Raw genomic sequence first — 23010 nt, 5'->3', positions numbered from 1 at the left:
AAAAGTTACCAATTTAAAAACCATATTAACATATAAGCAAATAAAGGTAAAACAGTCTCCTCTGAATGGTCTGAACATTATGTGGCATGTGGTGTGGGCAGTATACCTGGGTGACTCCTTACGTAGATCGAACCACTGATGAGCCATGTGGGGCTCCAAAAGCTGACAGGACCCTACACGCCCATCACCTATGCCTGCAGCAGCAGAACTGTGGACATACCACACACTGTGTACTGCACACAAACACCACGATATTCTTCTACCCATGCATCAAAATGGTCTGCATGTCTCCATTAGCTCTGAAGACTTGTGTCAGCGGAGTCATGAGTTCCCTCAAATTCATTCCACTGGCTTAGTTATTTTGTTTCCTACTAAATGAAAAGATTGGAATGTTTCAACAGGAATTTTTTGCTTGCTTTTTAGACACCAAAAAAAAGCCCTAAGTCTGAAAGTTTATTTGAGCTTACTAAGAATGGAGGCATTCAGTGTCACCAGTATGAATTTGGATACCTAATCAGGACATTTTTAGAGATGTTAAGAGGATCCAAATGATGAGCCTATCACACATAATAGCTAGTACTTTTCACAGGTACCTTGATTGGGACAATTTTCTGACCTGTTAAGCCAAGCTTGGCATGATTAAAAAAGCACACAACTTACGGCTACAGTGTTGCTGGAACGCAGTTAGTGGTTTCATGCCAATATGACTCCACAGTACCGTGGAGGGGATGGGAAAGCCCACAGTCCTCAAGTATTAGTAACCAAGGCTATGGCTTTCTGGTTAGAGGACTGCAGATTTACCTCCTAAAAATATTAACATTCCATTTAAAAAGTACAAAGAAAAAGAGTAGGAAAACTGTCAATGCTCCTTTTAAAATGGAAACTGACTCATCAATGTCTCAAGTAACAGTCAAACCTCTATCCTCTCAGTGCCCTGCAGACCTTTCCATGGCAGCTCTGAGCATGAAGTGAAAAACCACGTACTTTTGGGCAAGAATCTAGATGCGGTTCTGATCTCTGAGGCGGAGTCTGCCATCCTTCGTTAGCCCGTGAGGTGTGAGCACCAGCACCCTGGGCCAGGTGGTGTGGGCCAAGTGACACCGGGCAAAGCTTCCCAGCACCCGGCTGTGCCCAGCTGGAGGCTTGGGGCACACAGGCAGGCCCTCTTTAGAAAGAACCAGAGATTCCAAACTGAGATGTCTGGGCTTCTTCATCAGAGTTTGACAGTATTTTAGACCTATGATTTGAGTAAAGAAACATGTCAGAGTTGATTCTCTGCTGTGCAAAGGGAAACTAGGACCCTACAGAAATGCCTTCTAAATCATTTTATGTAAACCAGTGTCGGGGCAGTGCCCGCATGGGAAGGGGAGGCCCACAAGCATTTCTGCTCCAAGCACAAACTGAAGCTGACTGTCCATTTGGACACGCTGATCCAGAGGAAATCAACACTGAATCTTAACATGAATATGAAGATCGAAGATGTACATTTATTTCCATGAATTACAAGTGCATTTCTGTTCATATTAGCAGGCAGTCTTTATATAACCCATTCTCCATTGCTGTCAAAAATCAAACAAGAAAAAAAGGACAGCTGAGAAATAAGAAGCTAAAAATAGAATTAGTTTTCCTAAGTGATCTGCTGGATAGCATTTTCCGTGGAACACAAACTCAGAGGTAACAATAAATTTTTCGTTTCAATCATAGGCATGTGGCACTTGGACAGTCATCTCTGCACAGAAAGCTGTAACAGTCATGCGAGGGTACAGTAATTATTGAACAAGGCAAATTTCTCACCACAGAGAGCAGTGGGGGAGTCAAGAGGAGGCACCGCACTGGGACAGAACACCAAGTCAACGCCACAGTGTGCAGTGGCAGGAACAAATACTTAAAGAGATCAATATAATATGGGATAGAGCTCCAAACATGATTTAGTGCTAGCTTTTTCTCATGGTCTTAGCTCAGCAGTATCAGAAACATTTGAGAGTACTTGATGACAGAACAGTGCTTCACATCATGAGCTCATGAAGGCTTTATTACAAATTGTTATATCGTAGGTTGAAAAATGAACTTGAGATGCTGACATGCTGTAGGAGGAAAAAGAATTGTACACTTTCTCATTTAAAGACGCAGGGCTCCTCTCTAAATCCTGAGGCATTGAATGTGGTTACACTGGATGTGGCACACCACTTGACGTAGCTTGGGGTATACGTACACCTGTGTGTGGAGCTCTGCCCCGTGACAGAGACTGGTGTGGCCTGCTGGCTGCTTCTCCAGACACTTTCCTTAGCACCCTGCTGTGACCTGTGTACATCTCTCACTAAATCCTGAGTGCAGCTGCCACTTTAAATCGTTCTGCATAAACCTTGGAAACAGTACTGCAGATAACACATTTTGGCAAGTGTTATACCTCTGTAAATGGTACAAGTAACCACAATAAATCTACAGAGTGAGGCAACTGGATGCAGTACTTCTTTCTTTAATTTAGAAAAATGATTGAGTTTCCTAAAAGCTGGGCAAATAGCACAGACCTTAAATATGTTAGTGACTAACATGATATGAGAAAAGACACGGGCAAGCGCCCCCAAAGATTCCCGAGACGGGAGCACTCACCGCAGGCTGCAACGTCATCCCAGGTGTTTCCACACATTCCTGCTCTGGGGACACGCTTACGGTGAAAAGTGCAAATAAGGGGCTGTCACTGACTTAAAGTGCCCTAGGTAGTAGCCTTCCCTATCATAAAGTGAGATGCCAGTGACGAGAGCCAATTTGGAAAGAACTATCTCTGGTGTGACTGCATGGTCAGCAGGGCGTCACCTAGGAAGGATTCAGAAGAGGGAGGAACCACTGCATCTTTCAAACCAGAAAGCGATTAGTGACTAAAGCAACGGTAAGCAGTAGGTGCACTGAAAGTACATACTGCCACAGGTCACCGGTGGGTGACACACACAGGGATGCCAGGAACAGTTCTCTGGACTGAAGGAATTCTTTGAAAGCATAAAAGCCACAACTACCAGAAACCGCCCCTCCGAACGGCTCAAAGGAGTCAAGGTGGATAAGCCAAGACGGGCTGGAGACAGGACCGGGGTCAAGAACTGGGAAGAACAACACCGATGTCTGAGCACATCCAGTCTTCTGAGCCCTTGTCCTGTTGAAAAACAAACAAGCAAGTCTATGAGTTAAGAATGACTCACATTAAAACAACATTAGCAGCAGCATTAGGAAAATGGAGAAGTGAAAAGAATGAACCAACATCATTACAAAAACTGGAAAAGTGAAGAAAAAGAAAAAGGAAAAAAAAAAAAGCAAAGGAAAAAGCACTCCTGCAATAAGGTCGTTTCACCTGGAACCACTCAGCCTATGCACCACAGGGCAGCTCCTAAAGGGCAGGCTCTGCCTTCAGTCTGTGGGCGTCTCTTCTCGGACACTTCAGAGGACGTTTCTGTGACACTCACAGGGAACACACACGCATCCACCCCATGTTCCCAAGATGCCTTTTATTAACACGATACCCACCACTCCTATGGTCAAAACCAGAATCTGAAGATCTTTTTAAAGAACACACATTTATGCAAAATGCTTGTCTGCTGCCTCCTATTCTATTTTTTTTTTTTTTTAAAGTAATCTCTATGCCTAAAGTGGGACTCAAACTCACAACTGTGAGATCAAGAGTTAAGTGCTTCACTGACTGAGCCAGCCAGGCACGCCTGCTGCCTCCTATTCTTACCAAGTTTCTTTTCCTCTCTAGATGACCAACCAGGTAGGACAGAATCAACCACACAGCGTCAAGTGTGTTGTTTTAATGCTCAAGTTTCCACTGACTGTTGACAAAACAAGACTAAAATGAAGTGCTGGTTGAAGTATGAAAGTTGGTGGGCCTAAATGCCGGTGAGGCAGGGAACTGTGGCTTGGTTCCCACGGGCAAGAGATGGTTCTCATTGCCCAGGTCAGAGATGATCTGACAGCTATTTCCCCACCAGGTCTCCAGGACAGCACCCTGAAAGGCAGCAGGTGGCACCTGAAGATAGCCTTAGTTCATTTACTACACTTGACAGGGCCCACCTGGCTCGCCAGATGTCTGCATATGGGTCTCCTGCAAGAGGTCCACTAGGATCGTCACACCATCAAAGTGCAAGTAGCACGCATCTGCCCTCATTATTGTGGTATCTCTATTTTCCTTGAAGAGGTCACATTACAAATCAAACCTACCTTAACCCTTTATAGACTAGCAGTTCTCAAGGGTGAGCATCAGGATCCTCTGCAGAGCTTGTTAAAATACAGATTGCTAGGGGGTAGGGCACAGATGGGCCACACTTTTGAGAACCACTGCCTAAGACATCCATATGTAATGAATTAAGTTCATCCCCAGGTCTCCATTAGTTTTGTATCACCCCAGGGAGAAGTGAAAATATTACCACCCCAGTCATGTTCTGTGCTCTTGGTTTTGATGAAGCAGCCTGCTTGAGATGGCTGGGAAGGTAACTAAGTGTGTCAAAATGCAAACAAAATATACCTTTTCTTTGGAGAGACCCTTGTTGTTGTGAAATGTTTGCTAGTATGATCCAGCAGAATGTCACTTTGGTATTTCACAAAGCACTTTTGGACAAGATGGCTTTTACCTACCATTCAAGAGTCAGGGCAGGAAGGATGGGTCTTATAACCCAAATCTGTGATGGGGAGACGGGCTCAGAGATGGGAAATGACCCCTCTCTAGAGGTACGCTGTTCTGAACTGCAGCCAAACCTATCGGCTGGGAGAAAATTAATCAATCTACCTGAGAAAATTCACCAACAGGCAGATGAGGGAGAAAGGCAGGTACCAGCCTCTGAGAACAGGAGGCCTGTCACAAAGTTAACCACATACACATTCTTAACTTTAGTGGACACATTTCTAAAACTGACCCACTTCAACAAAATATAATGAACATACTTTGATTCTTTAAGACCACTCAGGGCATCAGTAAAGCCTGTGAGCTTTATCCAGCAAGCAGGGGCTTCCTCTGGAGTAGTCTTTGTCATCCCCGCCCCCATAGGGGTCCCTATGGCTGTGCTCTGAGGTCCTGTGTGGGCATGTTTTTCAGCTCTTTCCTACGTAGCTGGGCAGTCAACATCACCCTTCTCTAATGTTCCTGTATGCTCCCAACACCTGCATCTCCCTGACTCTCCAGTTTGTAGCTTCTCATCTCAGTGTTATAGGCTGGGAACTCAGTGACACTGCTGCACAGTATTATGAACGAGTGCCTTGACCTTTTCCAGGGCACAGAACTACCCCAAGGCAGTGTGGAACGCTTATAAGAAAATGGGATTCTTGGTCCAAAAGACCTGGGCCTAATTTTGCCACCAGGATACAATCTTCAGGAAAATGCTTAAACATGTACATCTTCGGTTTCCTCGATCATAAACATGGGCTGTGTGCTGACTTGCTACTGTAATCGAGAAAGCATGCACAGCAAAGTGTTAATCACAGAATCTAGGTGGTGGGAATGTGGGTTTTTATTGTAAAACTCAAATTTTCAGAATAAAAATTGTAATTTAAAAAACAGTGGAAGTAATGTATAAAAATCAAATTATGCTTACACCTGAAGTTAAAGATTGTTATGTCAATTATAATTCAGTAACAAAAAGTTGGGGGAAAAATTAGGCTATAAAGCAAACTAAACACACAGTGACCGTCTTTGCCACCCCTTTCCCTGGTAACAAGTCCCAGTCCTGGGCTTGTAGAACTGGGGTGGACCTTGGCAGCTGCCTGAACCTCAGCCTGTTAATTTGGACTTCAGGAGGCAACAGGCCAGCACCCATGCCCTGAAGCTCCAGGAGCATCCTTGCCTTTGTCTTGGCCCCCTCCCCCCCACCCCCGTGGCTGTTGCACTGCCCTTTTCCTCCAGTAGCTGGGCCGGTGATCCCAAGAGTGCTTGTTTTCTGAGGTCGCCCAACATCCTTACTGCCCTAGAGTCACCTGCCCTGATGCTTTATGACAGGAAGCAGCCTGGGAGAGGAGGGCTCCTTCGCAAGCCTGGGCTTCAGTCTCCCATGCGGGCTTGACTCCCTGGCCCCACACTGCTGAGTGCCTCCCCACGCAGCAGAGTATTCCCTTCCCAGCACCCTGATGCTGGCCCTCCTCAATCTCTGGGGCCCACACCTATCCTGGTACAGCACCCACAACACTGTGTCTGACTCCTTGTTGTCTACCTGTGTCCTGCCATCAAGCTGCTAGAAAGCAAAGCCTGGGTCTTAATCATCTTTGCTGTCTTCCTACCTGGAACTAGGAATGCTCAATGGTGAGCAAATGAATGATGAAAAACTGCTAACTATGTCAGTCCTGGGTACTCTTTTACACTAAAAACATGCATGGCAGTTCTGTGTGTCTTTGTTCCTTACTAGACTGTGTGGCCTTTGAGGCCGGTTTCAGGTTTGTTTGTTCTGCTCACCCATGCGCCTGGCTCAGAGGAAGCATGCGGTATGTGTGAACTCAAACAAGAACAAGATGGGTAAAAACAGAGGCCATCAAGAGGCTATTTCAGGAACACGAGCTGTTAAAGGGATTGTGAAGGAAGAAAAGCAACTGAATGAAGCAGCTCAGCTCAATATTCTAGGTCAGAGGTCAGCGAACCTCTTCATGTAAAGGGCCTGATAAAACTTTATCTACCAAACCTGGAGGCAGATGATCTGACCTTGTGCAGACACAGGGAAAGGAGAGCAGGCTCTGGGAGAGGGAAGATCGTTTCCACCGTGAGCAAAGAGACCAGGAAGGAGACTCAAGGGGTAAAAATGGCTGGGTCCTGGGGATGGATTTCTGTCAATGAGTACCCTTGCAGATTGTTGTACATAACAAATACTTTAACAGACGGTCATGCCATGAGGTATGGAAGGATAAATGAATCCAACCCTTGCAAGACTCTGTCCTCCTTAGCTCCCTGCTAAGACCTTCCCACCTTCCCTCTCTCCTTCAGACACTTCCCCAAGGGCTTGTTTACCAGCATGCTCCTAATGTCCTGTGAGCACATGCTCCTTCCACACTTCACTTACTCTGAGTTTGTTTTTTAGGACACGTCCAGTGCTAGGCTAAGCTCCCCTGACCCCTGGATGCTAGGGTTAGGAAATGTGAAGTCTTTCAGATTTTGTGTTCCCTCCATTTTCCTGAATGCACTGTTTCTTGCCTCCACAGCCCTCATCCAAGCCTCTAGCCCTCGGTCTGGAAGCTTACAGATCTGTTTTGAACTCATCTCCCACCCAGTCTTCTCCAACACTCCCTGTCAGACTTCTTCTGAAAACCACATTTTCTGTCCCCCACACTTCAGAAGAGTGTACCCCCTACTGGTTCCCAACCCTTACTCTGCCTGGCTTCCACAGCTCTCTGAGGCTGATCTGGCCACGTCTGTTCTCAGATCCATTCTACCTTTCCCCTGTCCTCTGTTCTTAATGACAGGGCTGGAGCTTGTGAACTGCACTGCTGAACTTCATTGGAGACTGGCTTCTGATGAGATTCTGCCAATAGCTGGCGCACAGGAAAAGCCAGGTTTCCTTTTTTCTGCTTCTTAGTGACACAGGACTTTTTAGGAGGAGGAGGGCTCCTGGCTTCAGAGGCAATGGATGGTGATGGTGGCTTCAGGCTCCAGAGATCCCCCACATCAGTGGCAGTAGAGGCTCCTGACCCCTCTTCAGTGAGGGTGATGCTCTAACAGCTGCAGTTAAAGCAGGTGCCCAGCACCCTCATTGTGTGACGATCAAGGACCCTGGCTAACACGGTTTTTCTTTTGCTCCTTTAGGTGGAGACTAGGAACGACTTCCTGCTGTTTAATCTGCAGGTAACTCCACCTGCTTTGCTCTCTAGACCTTCTAATGCCCTCTGATCAGTCATATGTCCTCTTGTGAAACACCCCAAGTAGCTTCTGCTTTTGAGCCTTGTACTGCCAACTCTCAGCCTGAACCATCATCTCCAGATCCCAATACATGAAAACAGAATGGACAGAGCAGGGAAGAATGGAGCAGAGAAAGCAGTTATACTAGACTGTCACAGAACCCACTCTTCCCTACGTGCCCCCAGAAAGCCTCCAGTTCTGGTGCAAGCGCAGCAGCCCCATGGCCACTAGTAGGAATACTGCACATGACACAGGTGCCTGTAGAAAAACACCTCCAGCCCCTCCCATGCTGGTCCGTCCAAAGCATTTCCCCAGCAAATGCTTCAGGCCCTGGGTCATAATTCTTTACTTTATTGCTCATTTCTACAGGGTTCAACACAATTCTCACTCCTCTGCGCACTCCGGAGTTCTCACACAATTCCTTCTCTTCTTTCTGTATGTTCTCTAAAAGCAAGTTCTGTGTTTCCTTTTTTCTTGGAACACCCAGTTTTTAAAAACCTATTGATATCACTACATTGTCCACCACCCTTTCTGTTAAGCACATGAAGCTGCCACGTGGAGCTCAAGGAAATTCCTTTTTCTTTTTAGTAATACTTAATTTATATTCTCTCTCCATAGCCAGGGTTTATCATATGGCTAAAGCTCTAGGTACCTGACAAGTTTAAGACCTGTATCCCGGCTGGAACCTGGCCGTCTCTTCGAAGATGAGCTCTTTGAGCTTTTCCTTGGGCAGGTCGTCTAGCTCCATGTCAAACTTGAACGGTGCCTCAGCGACGGGCTGCAGGAGAGCACAGGACACGAGGTAGGCAGGAGTGGCTACGGTTGAGGTAGTCATGCACTGACTCATAAACGGCTGTGGCTTAGACTCTGAAATGCATACAGTGGCGCTGACATCTACGAAAACCCAGGAGCTTCGACAGGCACCTATGTACAGTGTTCTGCCTATGTGCTCCATGAGGCGCACTTCATAGGAGCATGCAGTAAATCGAAGGGGAGCAACTAAACCCACTTTGAGCACTCTTCTGAAATTATCACTAATCCCAGAACCATTTTCAAACTTTTAAGGCACTAAGTGTTGAAAAATAATAGAAGTTTACTGTTGTGGGGGTGGTGGTGGTACATTTATACAATCAAAACCGATGATACTCAAATAAATGTACTTGATTAAATACATCATAGTATCTTCATATGAAGAAATATTATGGAGCCATTAAAAATGAAGCTGTAAGGAAGATTAATATCATGGGGAAATACGCATGTTTGTTAAACAAAATGAACCCTATTTTTAAAAAAAAATTTAGATACAGAAATATAAGACTGGGAAGAAAATACTCCAAAATCTTAGTAACTGTCACAAGACTACAAAGTGATCTGTGCTGTAGTTTCCTTTAAGTTTTCATTTTTCAGCACACCCTATAAATAATCAGAAGGCTACTTAAGTACATATTTAAAATGTCTATATCAAAGAATCCCCATACATAATGATGAAAAGGGAAATTAGTCAATTGATATTATTTAAATTTTGATTTTTAAGTACCCCCAAACTAATGCCACGTTAACAGAACTAATCTGATGAGGATACCAGCTGTCACCAGGCACTCCTAGATTTTTATCCACGTGATCCTCACACCAGGCCTTTAGGGTAGGGAAACATGGACCCCAAATTCTGCACTAAGCTTTGTTCTCTTGAAAGGGGGGAAAGGATTCATGTCCATTAGAAAAAAACAAGTAGAGGGGGGCCTGGGTGGCTCAGTTGGTTAAGCATCTGACGTTGGCTCAGGTCATGATCTCACAGTTTGTGAGTTTGAGCCCTGTGTCAGGCTGTGTGCTGACAGCTCAGAGCCTGGAGCCTGCTTCAGATTCTGTGTCTCCCTTTCTCTCTAACCCCTCCCCCACTGGTATTCTCTCCCTCCCCAAAATAAGTAAACCTTAAAAAAAAAAAAACAAAAAATCAAGTAGCTAGCCCTCTCTGAAGGACAGCTCTATGTGTGGGGTCACACTGGTGTCCTATATATGTCCTGCTGGGTTTGGGGTACTGCCCAGGGTCACAATTAGGACATGGGGGGCTCAAAGGGCTAGTCAGAACCCAAGCCTTACACTCTCACCTATTTCCCTGTTATTTACTATGTTGTAGGTATCTTTGCAAGCTGCCTCCATTATTTCTGAGGGGAGGGGACAGAGATGGAAGGGGGCTGATTGAGAAATACTCTCTTTTTGGTTTCTCCTTTCTCTCTCATTTATCAGCTTTTAACTTTTATACTTTTTCCCTTTCTTCTTCCATTTTCCCCTTTAATATTAACACATTCTGCTTGGTTCTCCCCCATACCCCCCATTTAAAACAAGTGTGCAGAGTCTTGTTTATGTATGATTCTCAACTAGAAAGATCCAAAGGTTAGTTCATATTGCATTTTTCTTCATTACTGCCCAGAAAATAAAGTTAAAACTGAAGCCCCAGAAGAATCAAAGAAACCAAGGAACTGGGACTTTCCTGGAGAGAACATGATACATTACCTGGATGTCCAACATGCTATAGAGGCTTGCCACATCCACCTCCAGACTCACCACAGCAGGTTCTTGTGTGCCCATCCCAAGGAGGCACACCAGACATGACGTCATCAAGCCACAGTGGGAACTGTCCAAGCTGACCTCCTCACTTTGCAAAGCCCCTCCCCAAGCAGACAGCTGACCTCCTTTCCACTCTCAGGGCAGGCACTTTGATTCAGGTGGCTCTTCCTGCCACAGACCACTACAATGGTCTCTAGTCTTTGGACCCCTTCTTTATCCATGCTCCCCATTATCCATCCATTTCCCCTGCCCCACCCCTGCTGTAGGTGGCCTGGAGGAAGTTTTCTAAGATAGAAGAGGCTTGGGGGGTAGGGTGGGGAAGGGTTTCAAGCTGTGCCGACAACAGCACTAGACCTCAAAACAGACAATATGGGCTGTTGAGAAGACGAAGTGTGGTACCATGCACCTCTCAGGACAATCTAAGTATGACATCTGGGCCCTTCCTGGTTGGGCCTGCTGCTGGCTGATATTCCTGCAGGAGCAACCAGGAGCACGGGTCTTACCTCATCACTTGGGTCGTAATACTGCTCCAGATATGGATGGGCCAGAGCCTGTTCTACTTCAATCCTCTTGTGAGGGTTGAACGTCAACATTTTGTCCAGTAAATCCAGAGCTACAAAGAGAAGGGTTTTGCAGTGGTGAGATGGCAAAGAACAGTCACTGCATTACTTTCCATTTTCTGTTTAAGTAAACTGACCCACAAAACAATAGAGCTAAGCATCACCATGGGGAGAAGATATGATACACTGGGTGCCTATTATCTCTCTGACCTTCTTGAGACGGACCATCTGACAATCGCAGACCCAGACGCAGAAAGGTAATGGGATAGTTAAAGGCTGAAAGCAGAACACCAGGGTTCAAACCCAAGTCTGCCTAAAAAACCTGGACTTTTCCTAAATTACTACTCTGCTTTGCAGGCATCTGAAACAAAGGTGTTGTATATGTACTTCTCTTAAGTCGACTCCAAAGTCAGCTCTGCAACGATCAATTTATTTTTCAACACATAGAGAAGGCCTCCAAGGTCACAGAAGAAGACAACAGTCATTTGTCCTGTGTGGTTTCCAGGTCCTGGGTGAGATCCACGTGTGAAGCACAGGCCCTCTGGCTCAATGTGCAGCTTGGCATCTTTCTCCAAGGCCTAAAACAAAGTATTCTCTCTTTTTTAAAAAAAAGTTATCATGCCCACAAGGTACTCTGTGGATATCCCCTTGGACAAAACTGTTGTCAATAAGGATGTCTTCAGAGACCCTGCTCTTAAATGCAAGGCCCGACAAGAGGCCAAGGTCAAGTTCGAGGAGAGGTACAAGACCGGTAAGAACAAATGGTTCTTCTAGAAGCTGCGGTTTTAAATCTGTTTTGTTTCAGTCATTAAAAATACCAAAAAAACACAAAAAACAAAAAACAAAACCAACCCCCCCCACACACACACATTTATTTAAGTAATCTCTATACCCAATGTGGGGCACAAACTCACCACCCCTATATCAAAAGTCACAAGCTCTCCCAACTGAGCCAGCCAGGCACCCCATAAGTATTCTCTTGATCTGGCCAGTAGTCAGCACCTGAACATTTCTTTCATGTGGAGAGTGCAGGAATAGAAAATAGAATAGAATAGAAAATAGAAAATAGAGTGTGGGATCAACAGGACCAAGATGGAGGGACAGCTAATGAATAGCTGTCCCTAGTGGCCTCCATGGCTAGTATCCAGGCACCACTTCAAGCCATGAGGAAAGCCAAAGGTCATGGCTGACAGCAACTGGAACACAGGTTAAGGGAAATGTGACCAAACAGTTCCTGTACTTACTATCAGGAGCAGGTTTCAATGAGAAAGAACACATGCTAGAAAAGACATTATTGCTCTGGTAAAGTAGCAGCAAAGGGGGGCTTTAAAAAAATGTCTTTTATTTAATGATGCTTAGAACAGCGTTTCCAATTTATGTAGCAGGTCCTTTTCTCAAATTAAAGCTCCTGAGAGGGAGTAGGTAAGGAGCTACCCAGCTCTCTTAAGTCTTAGCTCATAGCCCTGTGGAAACCCTGAAAAATTCAAGGACTCCATGGAACAAGTCTGATAATTTACTCCAAGTCTGAAATACTATTAGGCAATATAAAGAACGCTGTTTTGGAGAATGTAGTGATCAATAAACAAAACCAAAAATAAAAACACTGCCATCTACTCAATGAAGCCTTGTTTCTTAGTGATAACTGATTAGTTCAACCTCATCTATCTGCAAATTAGCATACATCACTAAGTCATGAGAGAATGGTAAAAGAAAACCATTTTAGTCATTTACTCACTAAAAAAATGTGTTCAACCCTCGAGAGCAGCAGGCCAGTACACAGTCTGAATGTGAAATGACCAACTGCTTATGTGCCAGGAAGTCAGCCTTGAGAGAGCACATGGAGGCTGGGGAAGCACTTAGAGCTGGAGGTGACTGAAAGGGTAAGTATGAGAGTATGTGTATGTACATGCACGCATGCGGGTGCATGCCTGTGTGTGCATGCTCAGCTCTGGCTCCTACTTGTGACTTCTCTTGTTGCATGTTACCCGCCCTTTATCTTCAAGGCAACTGGGAGATAATAAATGTGGTAAACCACATACCAGATGTCATGAGAAATTTCACATAATACAGAACTTTTCTCATGTCCACAAGGTTGCATTTCTACAAACAGTACATTTTCAAATTTATTTCTGCCTCTATAATCTTTTCAATACACACAAGGGTACCTTAGGAAATTAGGAAACTAACATTTTGCTTTATAGGTTAGAAAACTTTTTGGAGCAGAGGAGGCTCTTAGGAATTTAGAGTGTTGGCCTTTGACTAAAGCACTGTCTGGGCAGGACAGGTATTCACTCCTGAGGCTGTGGACATGGGTTTCAGGGGCCCATGAATGGGCTAGGTTTCAGAGGCAACTCTCTCATGGGTCAGGACAGTACAGTATAATGGTCAAGAACTCAGGCATCTCTGGCCCCAATGCAAGTCCCACAGAACACCAGGTAGATGTGGGAACACATGACACACCACTTACTAGGCATTAGAGTCTAACTATCTGTAATACAAGTAACAAATCTATCCATTTACCGTTCCCAACCACCACCTGCTCCCCCTCACCACTGCAAAAGAACTCATAGACATTTCCGCAAGAAGTTTCTTTTTAAAAAAATTTTTTTAATGTTTATTTTTGAGACAGAGAGAGACAGAGCATGAATGGGGGAGGGTCAGAGAGAGAGGGAGACACAGAATCCAAAGCAGGCTCTAGGCTCTGAGCACAGAGCCCAACGCGGGGCTTGAACTCACAGACCGTGAGATCATGACCTGAGCCAAAGTTGGGCGCTTAACCGACTGAGCCACCCAGGTGCCCCTCTGCAAGAAGTTTCTTGAGCGATTAGAAGTCATTTGGCCTTTTGCCCAATTAGACATTGTCTGTCAGGAAAAGTCCAGGAGGGTCTGGCCACAGATTCTAACAGCATTATTTCTAAGCTGTTGGGGGATACTTTTCCCCTCCAAACCCTGCTGGTACTAAGCTGGGAGTGCTTCAAGGCAGCTGGTATTTGGCAGCTTAAGCAGCTCTAAAATAAACCTTTTATAGTTCCTTCAAGTTATATTCTAGGCCCTTAAACCTACAGGCAAAAATCACAAAGTAGCTTTTTTTGCTACTTGAAAAATAACTGGATCTCCAGCTTTCTTTTATTGCTAGTGCTATTTCTGCATTATTCACAGCTACAGAAGGGGAAAAGGAGAGAAACGGGAAGCAGCTGGCAGGTCTGATCCCACAGTCAGAGTGCGTGGCCTCCCTTCTCCCACGCCACACAGAAATCCAGTGGCACCCCTCAGATGGCATGAATCACTATGCCTGTGCATATGCTTCCCTGGATGCAGGTTTTATTTCCCCTAAAAGACTGAAGTCCTTACGAGGCTGGGATTGATTACATCTGACCACGATCCCTGACTCTCCCTGGTATCCTCTTAGAACCCCATACCTTCTCTTTAATTTCAGTGGGTACATAGCAACATGACCCTGCCCTTCTGGTCCCTCAGCCTTTTTTCCTTTCCTCCTTGGCCCAGACTCTGGGGTGAGTCATGCGACTGAGTGAGACATGCACCACTGAGGGTCCATCTCACCTACCCAACAAAACTCTCATTCGAGATCAAGGCTGCAACCTGTCACATCCATCCTTAACTAGAATTTCTGAGCAAGGCCAGAGAAAAAGATCTAGCTGCTCAAACTGTGCAACTGCAACAATGCTTCTCACACTTTTTTTTTTTTAAGTTTATTTATTTTGAAAGAGTGAATGGGGGGTGGGGCAGAGAGAGGGGGAGACAGAGAAAATCTCAAGCAGAGTTTGCACTGCCAGTGTGGAGGCTGATGCAGGGCTCGAACTCACGAACCGTGAAATCATCATGACCTGAGCGGAAATCAAGAGTCAGATGCTTAACTGACCGAGCCAACCAGGTGCCCCTCAGAACCTTAATCTTAAAACCAACTGATGATTGATCTTAAAAAGCAGTTAATTCAGCCATAGTTCAAACTATACAAGCACTTTTCTTTGAGAAAAAAACCCTTCAGTATGTGGCAGACAGGCTCTATGTATCTATATTTTCATTCTGTCATGGAGAATATGGAAAAGACATGTGTGCAGGGTGGGATATAACAAAGCAAGTACTTTTAACTGCTCCACCAGAGACATTCTTATGTGCACTCGGCATTGGTTTTTAGCTGTGAGGGCACGGCTCTGCCACTGCCTTATCCTGGGCCAAGGTGCTAGCCATCTTGCTCACCAGCAGTTGTGTACCAAGAGTGCACAGGGCAGCACAGAGAAAGTGTGAGAAGACTTTAGTGTTACTATGAAAATAGTTTTAACCCCATGGACACCCTGAAAGGACTTTTGGGACCTCAGAAGTCTAAGGAGCACACTATTGAGAACTGTTGTACCACAAAAACTCAAGATTTTTTTGTAAAGTGTATTTATTGGGGGGGAAGGAAGGGAGGAGGGAAAGGGAGAGGGGAGGGGTAGAGAGAGGGAGAGAGAGAATCCCAAGCAGGCTCTGTGCTGTCATCACAAAACCTGACATGGGGATTGATCTCCCGAACCGTGAGATCATGACCTATGACAAGATCAAGACTTGGACGCTCAACCAAGCCACCCAGGTACCCCAAAACTCAAGATTTTTAATCTCATCAAAGCCCCTAAAAGTTCTGGGAAATCTATGCTCGGTTGCTGCTCTAGTCTAAGATTCTTCTCAACTCACACAGCTTTAATCATGCCCTTCCTGCCAACTGAGCCTTACTACTCTGTGCAGGTCTAAGGGTGCTACCGAGAAAACTGAGGCCCCCAGGATCGACCTTCCTGAGCAAAGACACCCTCTCCCTGTTCAAAGCCAAACCTCCACAATGTGTGGCCACACCCAGCTCCCCCTCATCTGGACCAGTTGTTTCTGTCTGCATGTTCCATTTCAAACTTCCTATTCACACTCAGTGCTTCAACTATACTTATGTGGTCACTAATGACCGCTTAATTGGAAGCCTGTCTGTTTCAGCAGTCTCTGCTGAACACAACATGTCTATTTTCTTATGATGCCACCTCCTGCTTCTGTGAAATAGGCACTAGTTATTTTTTGTCCATTCTTTACAGTTTTCAAGAGTTTCTACTCCTGTTCCACTGGCCATTGAAGGTTTGTGTTATTTAGCTCTGACACAGGTCATTCTTCTTACCATCTCAACCTCCTGCATGATTTCAATGCCATTTGTGAAAAAATTGCTAAATCTTTCTTTAGCCTTGAGCACTGACCCAAACTTTAGAATGATAAATACAACTCTCTGTAGGCAATAAAAAAGTATATAGCTTATGACTCCATTTACAGTTAATATATGTATTTATAGGAGTAACTACAGAGTCTGGAAGCTTTTCAAACAACAGGTTATCTGGGAAATGGAGACAGACTTCTTACAGGAATTGTACTTTTCTTAATTAAAAAAAATAAAAGCAGGAAGAAAAGAACTGTTGGTTTTCCTGCCAGTGTCCACTGCCCCTCTAATCCCATGACGCTGTGCTTGCCATGGGGGAGTTCTCAGACCACCCACACCCCTGGTTGTGCCATGGGAATGGTGACACTGGCCTAGCCACATTCACCTGGATTCCCTTAGCCACAGAGACTGGTCAGGGATGGGGACAAAGGAGCAATGAGCCCCACAGTAGGGTTGAAGCTATCAAGAAACAGGTCAGTATGACCTGGAGTTGCTGGTGGCCATCTTGTCACCACAAGACAAGAGCTAATTAATATGAAAAGCACAGAGGAAGGCAACACTGAACAACAAAGAGGTCCAGATTCTGTGCCCTGGAATCCAAACACTACTGGACTTGTTCGCTATGAGAGCCAGTACAGTCCTTCTTCAGGCCTAACCTGTTGGCAGTAGGATCTCATGAGCTGGAACCAAGAAAGCCTCAAACAGCTGACCCTCTAGTCTGTGTGAATGACTCACCTAAGATCCCACCTCTCACCCCCAGCAACACAACCCCCTCATTCAATGTAACCACTACTAATTTTTTGACCTATCTTGTAGAATTTTTCCCTGCATTTTCTTTTATGTGATTGAGATATTATATATATGAAAAATGCTGTATGACTTCCCCAGTAAATATTGCTATTAGTATTCTCCCATGCTATAAAAACTTTGTAAAAATCACTTTTAGTGACTTTATGACACTCTTTTTAAGTAGAAGCATTAGTTTCCTTAACCATTCAATTAACATTTAGCATTTAGGTTGTTTCTGAATGGGTGTCCTTAAATTTATTATGCCCAAACTAAAGTCTCAATTGTCACTCCCCAAAATATTCTTCCTTCTTTTCCTCATCTATTTCTCCATGTAAATTGTGTGTTCTTATCCTTTGCTCATTTATTTATCCACTGAGGTCTTAGATTTCTCTCTGTTCTTTACACACTAATAATATATTAATCACGAGTCTAACACTAATAAACTAATAATTCATGTAAGTCTCCAAATAACCCTATGAAGTGGGAAATACAATTTGTTCCAATTTTGAGATGAGGAAATTGTGAATCAGACAGGTTAAATAATTTGTCCAAAGTCAAAGATCTGAGGAGGTGGGGCCCATCTGAATTCAGGAGGCTGATTCTGAAGCACACAGCCTAAACCATGGTGCTATGTTGCCTTAACATAATAGTTAAGAAAGGGATCCTTCAAATGTTATTCAATTTGGAACATTTTATACCTATTGCTTACACTTCTAGTTTATTTTAAGTTTTAAATTTTTATGTGATAAAATCTATCTTTCTTTTGTTTGTTTTCTTGGTTTGTTTTTACAGCTTAGGAAGATAGTTTTTCTCCACGCAGATCAGAAAAATACTGAACACTCCATCGTTTTTTAAAAAAAATTTTTTTTTGTGTTTATTTTTGAGAGTGAGAGAGAGCATGAGTGGGAGAGGGGCAAAGAGAGAGTGAGACACAGAATTCGAAGCAGGCTCCAGGCTCTAGGTGTCAGCACAGAGCCCAATGCGGGGCTCGAACTCATGGACTATGAGATCATGACCTAAGCCAAAGTTGAATGCTCAACTGACTGAGCCACCCAGGTGCCCCAAAATATTGCTGGGTTTTAATGGTGTGATATTTTTTTTTTTTTTTTTTTTGAGAGAGAGAGAGAGAGAGAGAGAGAGCACGCGCGCGCGTGTGTGTGTGTGAGCGAGCACACGTCTGAGCATGGAGAGAGGGAGAGAGAATCTTAAGCAGGCTCTATGCTCAGTGAGGAGGCCAATGCCGGGCTCAGTCCCACAACCTGGGGATCACGACCTGAGCCAAAATCAAGAGTTGGATGTTCAACCAATGGAGACATCTAGGTGCCCCCTAGTATGATTTTTTAAAATGTATTTAATTATCAATTTTTTGAATTCACTTTGAAGTGTGAGTAATGATTTAAACTGATTTTCTTCCAAATAGTTATTCAACTAGCCCAGCACCATCTGCTGAATAATAATCATTTCTTCCCCCTAACTGGAGTAATTTTGGAGAGAATCCTAAGCTAGACTCCTTTAAAGAAAAATCTACAATACTACTGGTTCAAAGGATTCAGATTTCAGAAATCTCCAACAAACATGTGAAAAATATTCTATCTCAAACTTTTTTTTTTTCTCCTTAAAGTAAGCTCTATGTCCACTGTGGGGCTTGAACTAACCACCTTGAGATCAAGAGTCACATGGCTCTATTGACTGAACCAGCCAGGTGCCCCCATCAGTCTAATTAAAGAAAAACAAATTAAAATGCCACTTCTCCCCCATTTGCTTGGCAGATCCAAAAGTTCAACACCCAAAATTGCTGGAACAAAAGATGTGTGACAGAACTGCCAAACTGCCCTCCAGAGAGACTCAACCAATTTACACACCATTAGCTGTCTCTGAACAAACATTCATTTGCCCCACAGCCTTGACCACATGGTGGATCATCAAACTTTTAATGCTTTCTACTGTTATGAGTGGGGAAAAAGAAAATAATTACTGATCTTTCAAACTATTAGCTCCCTGCAGGCAGGTAATCAGTCTGATGGCTGTTCTAAGTCCAGGGCCATAGAACCCTTGATGGCACAGTACACGCAGATCTATTTGTTAAATAAATGAATTTATGTACATTACAGTAGAATACTAGAAACAGGCAGGTGGCAGATTAACTATGGCCACAAATTATTTGCAGTTCCTCACATCAATGGGTGGATTTATTTCTCGACCACCTGAATCTGGGCTGACCTTGCAATTTGCTTCGACCAATAGATTGTGGCAGAAGTGTCTCCTATTTTGTGACTGTGCAGCTTTTCTGTTGTTTCTCTTTTGGAATATTTCTGTCATCCTAAGAAGCCCAGTCTGGTCTACTGTAGGATGATAGGCAATGGCACAAAGGAGAACCAACTGTAAGATGTGGTGAGGTCACCTTAGACCATGCTACTTGTGGGACCCACAAAAGCAGACCCACGGAGCTGCATCCAGTCCAATGGACTTATGAACAAATACATGGTGGTCGTTACAAGGCCCCAAACTGTGGAGTGGTTGTTATGCAGCAACAGATAAGTGAAGTGCACTTCAATGTCCAATACATGACTGGTTAAAGACACTCTGGGTCATCCCTACAAAGGAATAATAAATACTATGTAGCCACCCTTCATAACTATAGATACGGAAATATCTCCAAGATGTATAAATGAAAAAAATTCAGTCTTGAGATCTCAGAATCCAGACCTACAAATGCCAGTGATCTGGACTTGCATACAACCCTGTGATGCATGTACTATTACTAACTCTATTTTATAAACGGGAAAAATGAGATAAGGCTCAGAGAGGTTAAGTAGTTTGTCTGAGATTCAGTAAGTGGCTGAAACCAGGAGGTCTGGCTGGAAAGTGCATGTTCCTAACACATGATACTATCCTGCTTGCTCCAGCACTACCAACTCCCATTTTTCCATTTTATTTATTCTGTTTGTAGTCCTTCCTGCTTCATTATTTTCATCCAAAGTTTACCTTTCAAAATTAACTTTCTGGATTTTAGTAATGTTAATTGTTATCTAAATGAATCAATCTCAAAGTTCATAGCTTTAACCTAGGGACAATAAGTTAAATAAAAACCTCACATAATTTGATATAAATCACAACTAACAATAAAAAAGAATGAAGAAATAAATAGGAGGGAAGCCTGGAGGTCTAGATATTATAAAGTCTTAATTATGCAGTTTTGGCAACTTAGAATATAAGATTTAGGTAAGATGCTTGGGACATTCCAGTATACAAACCCATTCTAGTATACAAACCAAATCTCATCAGTAACATACACAATGTTTATGAAGGTATAATTTTAAAAACATCTTATACTTACAATAACATTATAATATATAATTACATATATAATTATATAATTACAAATAAATAAGTAAAAGCTATGCACACACTGGCGCAGCAAAATAAAAGTTATTTTGGGATTCTGGTAATTAAGAGCATTTCTTCTTCTCTTACCTATTCTTTCTTTTTTTCCTATATTACTAAACTGTCTCCCAGGATAACATACTACTTTTATATCAGAAAATTTAAAAGACAGTTCCTCCTACATCCAAAAAGAATTCAATTTTAAACCACCAAATGTTTCTGAACCTTAACTCAGGTCAGTATATAATAACAAATTCAACATCTAAGTTGACAGTTATTAAACTAAACACACAAAGATATACACACACAAAAGAACAAAAGTCAGAAAAAGCTGAATTTGTAAGAGAAGACTGGATGAGATGTTTTAAAATCATTAAAGACAAGTCAGTTCTATGCACTGACATGGAAAGATACTCAGACACAATTACATTAACGTGACCTTTAGGGAATAATTACAAAAGAATTTCACCTTTTTAGATGAATATTCCCAAGACTTTTGAATTTTTACCAAAAATGTTAGCTTATATTAATAATAATTTATAAAAAGTAAATTTTAGGTAAAAATATGTATATGTATGGAGATAAAGCTATGGAAGAACAAGCACCAAGGTGCTGGCAACCTGTTCTCTCTCTCTGGTTTCCTATTCTGATTCCTTCTTCCACTTTTAAGGATCCTTGTGATTACAGTGGGCTCACTAAGATAATCCACAATTATCTCCCCGTCTTAAAATCAGGTGATGAGCAACCTCAATTCCATCTGCAACCTTAATTCCTCTTTGTCATGTCACCTAACAAGTTCATAGATCCTGGGGATTAGGATGTGGACATCTTTGGCAATGGGGTCATTATCTTGCCTACCACAATTCTATAATAGTATGAAAATTTTAAAAACATCTACCTATTAAAAAACAAGCAAAGAAATTAGCCACCTAATATATTTAACAGATACACAGTACATGGGAATAAAGGATAACATAATTGTTAAACAAAGTTAACTTAAAATACAAAAGGGCAAAATGAAATCTATCACCTTTTTTCTTTTATGGATGAGTGCTCTTGGTGTTTTATCTAAGAAATCTTTGCCTAACCTAGGGTCATGAAGGTTCTGTTCTGTTTTCTTCTCAAAGTTTTATAGTTTTAGGCCTTATGTTTAGGGCTATGCTCCACTTTTAGGTTTCTATTGGGGGGGGGGCATACAAATGTCTAATTATTCCAACACCATTGGATGAAGAGATTGATACAAGCAATAATGCTGATAACTCTCGAATGCATTACGCTGAGTGGAAGAATCCAGACATAAGAAGCTATATAACCGGATGACTACATTTCTATGACACACTAGAAAAGGCAAAACTATAGGGAGAGAAATGAGATCGGGATTGCCAGGGACTAGGGAAGAGAAATGAGTACAAAGGGGCATGAGGGAACTTCTGGGGACAATGAGAATACTCCATCATATCTTGACTGTGGTGGCACTTAATGTGACTACATACATTTGTTAAAATTCAAAGACCCACACAACTAAAAAGGGTGAATTTTACTCTGTAAATTATTCTTCAAAAAAACCTGATTTGAAAAATTATTAAATGACAAGATGAAAAATGTGTAATCTGTTTTGCAGGCTCCTCAACTTTCTGAATTCTAAAAATGTGAACTTTATCCAAGTTAAAAAGTAGCAAAGAGTGGGTGCCTGGATGGCTCAGTCAGGTTAAGCATCTGACTTCAGCTCAGGTCATAAACTCGTGATTCATGAGTTTGAGCCTGGGGCTACCTGCTGTCAGCACAGAGCCCACTTCGAATCCTTTGTCCCCTTCTCTCTCTGTGCCCCTCTGGTCACATACTCTTTCTCCAAAAAAAAAAAGACAAAGAGGGGGGTTAGGGGATATGCAAAATGGGTGAAGAGGATTAAGAGGTACAAACTTCCAGTTCTAAATAAGTAAGTCACGGGAATGAAAAGCACAGTATAGGGAATATGGTCAATAATACTGTAATGCATTTATTGTGGTGAGCATTTTATAATGTATATAATTATGGAATCACTATGTTGTATACCTGAAACTAATTTATTATTACATGTCAACTACAATTAAAAATCAGGGGGGCCTGGGTGGCTCAGTCGGTTAAGTATTGAATTCTTGATTTCAGCTCAGGTCATGATCTTGCAGTTCATGAGATCAAGTCCCGTGTCAGGCTTTGTGTTGACAGTGCAGAGCTTGCTTGGGATTCTTGCTCTTTTTCTCTTGCTCTCTGTCCCTCCCCCACTCGCACACATGTGCCCTCTCTCTCAAAATAAATAAGTAAACATAAGAGCATGCAGCTCTTGATCTCAGGGTGGTAAGTTCGAGTCCCACATTGGGCATAGAGCCTACTTAAAAAAATAAAGTAAGGGGGGCGGTGCCTGGGTGGCTCAGTCGGCTAAGTGTCCCACTTCAGCTCAGGTCATAATCTCACAGTTAGTGAGTTCAAGCCCCACGTTGGGCTCTGTGCTGACAGCTTGGAGCCTGCTTTGGATTCTGTGTCTCCCTCTCTCTCTGCCCCTCCCCCACTCACACTCTGTCTCTCAAGAAATAAAAAAAACATTAAAAAATTTTTTTTTATATTTAAAAAATAATAAATAAAGTAAGGGGCACCTGGGTGGCTCAGTCTGTTAAGCAGCCGACGTCCACTTTAGG

The 23010-nt window shown here is 43.1% G+C and overlaps 1 protein-coding gene across 4 annotated transcripts in view; it reads right to left on the bottom strand.

Annotated features, from left to right (window-relative positions):
- Positions 1–429: 429 nt before the first annotated feature.
- The window catches only part of MAPK1 (mitogen-activated protein kinase 1), a 108623-nt gene continuing 86042 nt past the window's right edge, over positions 430–23010 (bottom strand). For all 4 annotated transcript variants that reach the window (XM_049620536.1, XM_049620537.1, XM_049620539.1 and 1 more), the window contains 3 exons: positions 10924–11033; positions 8508–8633; positions 430–3145 (listed from right to left, as the gene is read on the bottom strand). In XM_049620536.1, the coding sequence (XP_049476493.1) occupies positions 8517–8633; positions 10924–11033 (227 nt within the window). In that variant the 3' untranslated portion in view covers positions 430–3145; positions 8508–8516. The remainder of the gene's footprint in view (positions 3146–8507; positions 8634–10923; positions 11034–23010) is intronic.

The sequence above is a fragment of the Panthera uncia genome (assembly GCF_023721935.1).
Source record: "Panthera uncia isolate 11264 chromosome D3 unlocalized genomic scaffold, Puncia_PCG_1.0 HiC_scaffold_8, whole genome shotgun sequence".
In the NCBI taxonomy this organism is placed as follows: Eukaryota; Metazoa; Chordata; class Mammalia; order Carnivora; family Felidae; genus Panthera; species Panthera uncia.
Note: the sequence above shows the minus strand (reverse complement) of the source record. Positions and strands in the feature narration are given on the sequence as shown.